At 42.1% G+C, this 8,660-nt stretch overlaps 1 protein-coding gene across 3 annotated transcripts in view; it reads left to right on the plus strand.

The window, feature by feature from the left end:
* The first annotated feature begins 111 nt into the window (after positions 1-111).
* LOC9302651 (probable glucan 1,3-alpha-glucosidase) overlaps positions 112-8,660 on the plus strand; it is a 14,605-nt gene continuing 6,056 nt past the window's right edge. The window contains exons 1-6 of one of the 3 annotated variants that reach the window (XM_021024491.1): positions 112-1,741; positions 2,137-2,410; positions 2,496-2,631; positions 2,988-3,198; positions 3,331-3,537; positions 3,680-4,076. In XM_021024491.1, the coding sequence (XP_020880150.1) occupies positions 173-1,741; positions 2,137-2,410; positions 2,496-2,631; positions 2,988-3,198; positions 3,331-3,537; positions 3,680-4,048 (2,766 nt within the window). In that variant the 5' untranslated portion in view covers positions 112-172 and the 3' untranslated portion in view covers positions 4,049-4,076. Of the gene's footprint in view, positions 1,742-2,136; positions 2,411-2,495; positions 2,632-2,987; positions 3,199-3,330; positions 3,538-3,679; positions 4,209-8,660 lie in introns of those variants that run through there. The other 2 variants (XM_021024493.1, XM_002864825.2) reach the window with 2 other exon arrangements.

Consider the following 8,660-nt stretch of genomic DNA (forward strand, 5'->3'; position numbering starts at 1 on the left):
ATCGAGTTTGGGCCGGATTATGGACCGTACTTTGGGCTATGGGCCTTAAGTTTAATAAACGGGTCGGTTATATATTTACCCGACCCGGAAAGATCGTCTTCCTCACTGTTGTATTTTTTGGCTTTCCTCATTTCTTCCTCAATCTAAGGATTTCCATGAACACGGAACCAAAATGAGATCTCTTCTCTTTGTACTATCACTCATTTGCTTCTGCTCCCAAACAGCACTTTCATGGAAGAAGGAAGAGTTTCGCAGCTGTGACCAAACTCCATTTTGTAAACGCGCTCGATCTCGTACTCCCGGCGCGTGTTCTCTGATTGTCGGCGATGTTTCCATCACTGATGGAGATCTCGTAGCGAAGCTTCTACCGAAAACGCCTAATCATGGCGATGGGGATCAGATCAAGCCGTTGATTCTATCTCTCTCGGTTTACAAGGATGGGATCGTGCGGCTCAAAATCGACGAGGACCATTCGTTGAACCCGCCGAAGAAGAGGTTTCAAGTTCCTGATGTGGTAGTGTCTGAGTTCGAGGAGAAGAAGATCTGGCTGCAGAAAGTAGCGACGGAGACGATCTCTGGAGACACTAGTCCGTCTTCAGTGGTTTATTTATCCGATGGCTATGAGGCAGTGGTGCGGCACGATCCGTTTGAAGTGTATGTGCGTGAGAAATCAGGTGATCGCCGTCGCGTTGTGTCATTGAATTCTCATGGATTATTTGATTTTGAGCAGTTGGGGAGGAAAACTGAAGGAGATAACTGGGAAGAGAAGTTTAGGACTCATACGGATTCTAGACCATCTGGTCCTCAATCCATTAGCTTCGATGTTTCGTTTTATGATTCCAGTTTCGTTTACGGAATTCCTGAACACGCTACTAGCTTCGCGTTGAAGCCTACAAAGGGTCCTGGAGTTGAGGAATCTGAACCCTACAGGCTGTTTAATCTAGATGTTTTTGAATACGATCATGAATCACCATTTGGGCTTTACGGGTCGATTCCATTCATGGTTTCACATGGGAAATCTGGTAAAACTTCAGGATTTTTCTGGTTGAATGCTGCCGAAATGCAGATTGATGTGTTGGCTAATGGTTGGGATGCAGAGAGTGGTATTTCTTTGCCCTCTAGTCAGAGTAGGATCGACACATTCTGGATGAGCGAGGCAGGGATCGTGGATACTTTCTTTTTCGTTGGGCCTGAGCCAAAGGATGTTGTGAAACAGTATGCAAGTGTGACAGGTACTTCAGCCATGCCTCAGTTGTTTGCCACTGGTTATCATCAATGTAGGTGGAACTACAAAGATGAGGAGGATGTGGCACAGGTGGACTCGAAATTCGATGAACACGATATTCCTTATGATGTTCTCTGGCTTGACATTGAGCATACAGATGGGAAGAGATACTTTACATGGGATAGTGCGTTGTTTCCTCATCCAGAGGAGATGCAAAAGAAATTGGCTGCAAAGGGTAGGAAGATGGTGACCATTGTGGATCCTCATATCAAGAGGGATGACTCATACTTCTTACACAAGGAGGCTACTCAGATGGGATACTATGTTAAGGATTCATCTGGAAAAGACTTTGATGGTTGGTGTTGGCCTGGTTCATCCTCTTACATTGATATGTTGAGCCCAGAGATTAGAAAATGGTGGGGTGGGAGGTTCTCATATAAGAACTATGTTGGTTCAACTCCATCATTATACACCTGGAATGATATGAATGAGCCTTCCGTATTCAATGGTCCCGAGGTATAACTTTCTGTCTGATTGGTCTTTTTTGCTTGTTCCGTTAATGTTTTTCTATTATCTGTATAGCTCATTTTCTCATATTCGTTTTTGGGATTGCTGTTAAAAATAGCAATCCATTGTTTTTCTATTGCGCAATTATGGATAAGTTTGAACTCTGATTGCTTATTATATATATCCCTTATCTTGCATACTATGACACCTTTTATCAAATATTGCACGACGAAAGCAAGTATTTTAAAATCCATTTTATGTTTATGTGGTCTTACATTGGATATTTATATCTGTGACTTTGTTAAGAGTGCATTGATTTGCTTATAACTTATCGTAGAAAGTGTATGATATATGTAAAAGTCTATTACTGAGATGGAGACTGACACTAGTTTTTTTTGGAGTAGGTTACTATGCCAAGAGATGCATTACATGTTGGGGGTGTTGAACACAGAGAAGTTCATAACGCATATGGATATTACTTTCACATGGCGACTTCCGATGGGCTTGTTATGCGTGAAGAAGGAAAGGATAGGCCTTTTGTATTGTCAAGAGCAATCTTTCCCGGCACTCAAAGATATGGAGCAATTTGGACTGGAGATAACACAGCCGAATGGGGACACCTTAGAGTCTCCATTCCAATGATATTGACACTTGGTCTTACGGGAATTACGTTCTCGGGTACAAGAAAATTTAGCTGTTCGAATTCTGCTGGCGGTTTTTTTTTCTTTCTCAAATATAATGGAAACTTTCTTTTCTTTTGCAGGAGCTGATATTGGTGGGTTTTTTGGAAATCCTGAACCAGAACTTCTAGTTAGGTGGTACCAAGTAGGTGCTTACTATCCATTTTTCAGGGGTCATGCTCATCATGATACCAAAAGACGAGAGCCTTGGTTGTTCGGGTAAGATGTGATTTCGTGCTTTAATTTTTTCTTATCAAGAAGTATTATTTTAGTATAAGCGGTCCAGGTCTAGTCTATGAATATTTGCTTGATGGATGACTAATAGAAAAAGGATTCAGTTGTACTTTATTAAGCAGATTGAAATGCAGTGATAATGGTTATTGAGATGTGAATACAATTGCAGAAAATAGAACCTGGTGTTGCACTGTAGTCTATTGATTGTCTGAATAGTTAGGCCATTAGTTTCATCAAATAAGCATTGCAACGATTGTCCTGAGGTCTCTCTGCCTTTGTTTTGCTGACTCATAAACTTTGCACTTTCTCATTCAAATAAAATCAATGTTCTCTTGTTTCAGTGAACGGAACACAGAACTCATGAGAGATGCCATACACACTCGTTACACACTGCTCCCATACTTCTACACGCTGTTCAGAGAAGCAAACGTTACGGGTGTTCCTGTTGTACGCCCATTATGGATGGAATTCCCGCAAGATGAAGCTACTTTTAGCAACGATGAAGCCTTCATGGTCGGTAATGGTCTACTGGTTCAAGGAGTTTACACTAAGGTACTTGAGCGCTTAAGTACAACTTCCTACTTATTTAAACTTTTGCCTTTGTGTCTCTTTAATTAATCATATACTCCAGAGAAATGATCAAACCCTGCCACATACTCTCTTCTCGTCTTTATGCAAAATTAGGGAACAACACAAGCTTCCGTGTATTTGCCTGGCAAAGAATCATGGTATGACCTGAGAAACGGTAAGACTTACGTTGGAGGCAAGACTCACAAGATGGACGCTCCAGAGGAGAGTATTCCTGCGTTTCAGAAGGCAGGAACCATCATCCCAAGGAAGGACCGGTTTAGGCGAAGTTCCTCTCAAATGGACAATGATCCTTATACTTTGGTACGTACCACACTTGCATCACACTGTTTTCTCATCTGCTATCAGCACAATGAACAAAGTAAAACCGCTTGGTAAAAAGATATATCTCTGAAAGTGAAATTCCAATGATAAACCATGTGATCTAACATCTGAAGTCCTTCAGGTGGTAGCTTTGAACAGTTCTCAAGAAGCAGAAGGTGAACTTTACATCGACGACGGCAAAAGCTTTGAATTCAGGCGAGGCTCTTACATCCATCGCCGCTTCGTCTTCTCGAATGGTGTTCTTACATCAACGAACTTAGCTCCTCCACAAGCTCGTCTCTCTTCCCAATGCTTGATCGACAGAATAATCCTCTTGGGACACAGCTCAGGACCGAAATCTGCATTGGTCGAACCGTTGAATCAAAAGGCAGAGATCGAGATGGGACCGCTGCGAATGGGTGGGCTTGTAGCTTCTTCAGGTACAAAGGTGCTGACTATCCGCAAACCGGGTGTTCAAGTGGACCAAGACTGGACCGTAAAGATTCTGTGATTGAACCATTCTCGCTCATGGCCGTTAGAGTGGCTGTGAAGTTCAGACCAACTTCTACCAAGGCTTGTAATGAATTTTACCTTCGTTTAGAATCAGAACTTGTAAAGAACAGAGCTTTGAGTGTTTAGAATAAATGGAAGAACTTGGTTAACACGAAAAACAGAGCACACACGAGATTGTTAACCCAGTTCACACCAACGGTGCTACGTCTGGGCCGGGAAATCTTTCCCGGAATCCACTATAACCTTTGAGATTTACAAAGAGATTTCTCACCCTCACAGCCCTTTACAAAGCTAACTCAGATTCACTCTCTTTCACTCTCTGTTTCCCCAAGAACACTCAATACAAGTTTACTCCCAATTGAATGTCTCTACGTTTCTCCTACTTTCTCTCTCTCCACAATGCTCAGCTTAAATAGACAAAGAGAACTTAACCTAGGTTCCTTCTGGATCCTTCCCGTTTAGTCCTCAAGACGCTCCTTTGCAGCTTCCAGGAAGTTGCCTCTCGCATTTGTCTTCTAGCTCCTTTGGGTAGAGCTTATCCAGGGATGCACTTTACCACAACCAGACAAGAAATGCTTTAACCATTCAAACGTTGCTTTAGTGACCAACGCAAACGGCTACTCGAGTCTTGTGGTCCTGCGTCTGACGTGTCTTATTGCATTGCTGGCATTACTTGTTCCTCAAGCTTCTTCATTTCTTGTGTTCTTCTTTACTAATTCTCAACAAATCTCCACCTAGTAAAGTAAGAACATGAAACATGGAACAGAAGAAGTGATGATACCTTAGAGAGATTGAACTTGACTTGTTATAGTTTAGGATTCCTTTCCCGGTCCTGAGTTTGATTACTCAGCCTTTACACGCAGCGAGTCCAAAGCTGACTTGAACTTGCTGACGGGTACTATCTTGGTGAAGATATCTGCAGGGTTGATCAGTGTGGATATCTTCTGGACTTCCACAACTCCATCCGCAATTACTTCACGGATCTTGTGATACTTGATATCAATGTGCTTCGTTCTGTCATGATGCACATTGTTCTTTGACAAAGCTATGGCACTTTGAGAATCACAAAAGATCTCCACAGTCTTTTGCTCATAGCCAAAATCCTTTAACAACCCCTTAAGCCATATTGCCTCCTTAACAGCTTCAGTGAGAGACATATATTCGGCTTCAGTAGTAGAAATAGCCACTACTTTCTGTAAGCATGACCTCCAGTTTATGGTGCTTCCACCAAGTGTGAACACCATTCCACTTGTTGACCTTCTGTTGTCAATATTTGCAGCGTAGTCTGAGTCACAGTATCCTCTAAGTATGAAGTCTCCTCCCTTCTTGTAACACAACTTCATCTTGAGACTTCCTTTAATGTACCTAAGTACCCACTTTACTCCCAACCAATGCTCCTTGATCGGTTTGCTCATGAACCGACTGATAATACCAACAGAATAGGCCAAATCTGGTCTTGTTCCAATCATGGAGTACATAATGCTTCCCACGGCATTAGAGTAAGGTACTGACTTCATGTACTCTTCATCGTTGAGCAATTGTTGCTCTGTTGCAGCATGCATTTTTAAATGAGCACCCAGAGGTGTCACAACAGACTTGCACTGCTCCATATTGTAGGCTTCCAGTACCTTGCTTAAATAATCCTCTTGAGACAAAGTGAGAGTTCCCTTGACTCTGTCTCTTGAAATTTCCATGCCCAATATCTTCTTTGCTGCTCCAAGGTCCTTCATTTCAAATTTCTCACTGAGAATCTGCTTTAACTCTGAGATAACTTTCATATCTCTCGCAGCCACTAACATGTCATCGACATATATGAGTAAGTAGACCTTAGAACCATCCTCCAGTGTCTTGATGTATGCACAGTTGTCACGCGGGCTCCTTTCAAAACCAATTTCCAGCATGTAACTGTCAAACTTTTGATTCCATCTTCTTGGTGACTGCTTCAGACCATACAGGGTCTTGTTCAGGAGACACACTTGATCAGACTTGAACTGACTATCAAAACCTTCTGGAGCTTCCATGTAAATCTTTTCTTCTAGCTCTCCATGAAGAAATGCGGTTTTGACGTCTAACTGTTCAAGTTCATAATCCTCTTCTGCAACAATGGCTAGCAGTATCCTTATAGACACATGTTTCACCACAGGTGAGAATATATCAGTGTAGTCTACTCCTTCTCTTTGTGAATACCCTTTAGCAACGAGCCTTGCTTTAAATCTTGGCTTTTCAACCCCAGGAATTCCAGGCTTACGCTTGAAAATCCACTTGCAGCCTATGACTCTCTGTCCTGCAGGCTTAGTGACTACAGTCCATGTGTGATTCTTCACCAGAGAGTCCATTTCTTCATCCATGCCGCCCTTCCACAATTCCCAATCATCATCTCTTAGAGCTTCTTGATAATTTGCAGGCTCAATGGTGTCTCCATCAAATGTGGTGACTAGGGCTTCCGCATCAAAGTACTCTTCATCATCATCAGTGAACTCACTGTAATATCCTTCCACATCAAAATGTCTTGGAGCTTTAATCTCCCTCCTGACTCTGTCTCTGACCAAATGGTAACTTTCTGGTGAATTGTTTACCACTTCATCATTGATCTCTGTTTCTTCAGGTTGGTGACTTCCTTGAGGTGGTGTGTGATCTCCCAGGGATCCTGTTTCTTCCGAGAGATCTCCACCAGAACTCATGTCACCTGTTTCTTCAAGATCAATGTCTAGAGACCCACTTGATGTTTCTTCTTGTTCTTGATCAGAGTCTTTATTCTTCTGAATTAAATCCTTGTAGACTGCATTTTCTTGAAATGCTACATTTCTGCTGACACTGCACTTCTTCTCCTCCGTTAACCAGACTTTGTACCCTTTTACTCCTGTAGGATAGCCTAAGAAAACTCCTTTCTTTGCTCTAGGGACCAACTTGCCTTCATCTGCATGAACAAAAGCAACACAGCCAAATCTTTTAAGATAGCTATAGACAGGAGGCTTACCTGACCATTTCTTGTCAGGAATCTCAAAGTTAATTGCAGATGAGGGTGTCTTATTGATCAGGGTTACTGCAGTGCTTGTAGCTTCAGCCCAAAACGTCTTTGGTAAGCCAGAATCACTCAGCATGCTCCTGACTTTCTCCATTATTGTGCGATTCATTCTTTCTGCAACGCCGTTTTGTTGAGGCGTATAGGCACATGTTCTATGTCTGACAATGCCTCTCTCCTTGCAGAACTCACTGAACTGAAGATTGCAAAATTCAAGTCCATTGTCGGTTCTTAGAATTTTGATCTTCCTCTCTGTTTGGTTTTCTACCATGACACACCATTCAGCAAAGGTACCAAAAGCTTCATCCTTGTGCTTGAGAAAATAAACCCACACCTTTCTTGAGTAGTCATCTATGAATGAGATGAAGTACTGACATTTTCCCAAGGATAACGGAACCGATGGAGCTCCCCATAAGTCAGAGTGAACGTAGTCTAACTTATCTTCTGTACCATGTGTAGCCATAACAAAACTCAGTCTTCTTGCTTTACCATAGATGCAGTCTTCACACATCTCAAATCTTGAGACTTTCTTTCGGTCTAGGTACCCTTTCTTGACCAAAATATCCATATTCTTTTGACTAATATGGCCTAGTCTTCTGTGCCATAAGACTGTGTCATCATTCTTTCTTTCAACATTCAGCAAATGACCATTCTCTGGTTTACCCTGAAGTAAGTAAAGCTTCTCATGCCTGTTACCAACAAATAGAGTCCTATTTCCTTCCTTAATTACTAAGACTCCATTATTAGACTCAAAACTGCATCCTTGTTCCTCCAAGGTTCCCATAGAAAGTAAATTACGATCCATGTCAGGAATGTACCTTACATGAGTGAGCACCACAGTTGAGCCATCTCTGTTTTTGATCCTGACATTTCCAATGCCTTTGACTTTTGAGGTAGTCTTGTTCCCCATCCTTACAGAGCCTACTGCTTCATCACTCAGATACTCAAACCATTCCTTCTTGTGAGTCATGTGGTAACTACATCCAGTGTCCATGATCCACTCATTCTCAAGATTTACATCTGTTGAATGGAGTGCTTCTGACACATAATGTGCTACTGCATCCGATGAACTTCCCTTTACCGTTGCAGCCTCTCCTTTGCTGCTACTGGATTGGTCTTTCCCTTTGACTTGTGATTTTCCCTTGTTAGGGCATGAGGTCTTGAAATGACCTTCCTCTCCACAAATCCAACAACACTTTTTTTTCTCTTTAGATCTTGATCTTGATCGGTTGTTCCTGTTGCCTTTTTCTCTCTGCTCTGGTCTGCCCCTTGTCTCATTTTTCTCCTTGACATACAGACCCTCTGCTTGTCCCCGTATACTCTTCTTGTTTGAGCCGAGCTCCAGCTCCTTTGAGTATATAGCTGCTACAACTTCATCAACAGACAATGTTGCTCTTCCTGAGCTATACTTCAGAGTATCTTTCAGTTGATCAAACTGCTTTGGTAATGACATCAGTAGCAGGATGGCTTGATCTTCATCAGAGATTAACACGTTTGTGTTTTCAAGATCAGCAATAAGACGCAAGAACTCATCTATGTTTCCTTCAACAGACAAGTTCTCTTGCATCTTGAAGCTATATAACTTTTG

The sequence above is a fragment of the Arabidopsis lyrata genome (assembly GCF_000004255.2).
Source record: "Arabidopsis lyrata subsp. lyrata unplaced genomic scaffold ARALYscaffold_8, whole genome shotgun sequence".
Lineage (NCBI taxonomy): Eukaryota > Viridiplantae > Streptophyta > Magnoliopsida > Brassicales > Brassicaceae > Arabidopsis > Arabidopsis lyrata.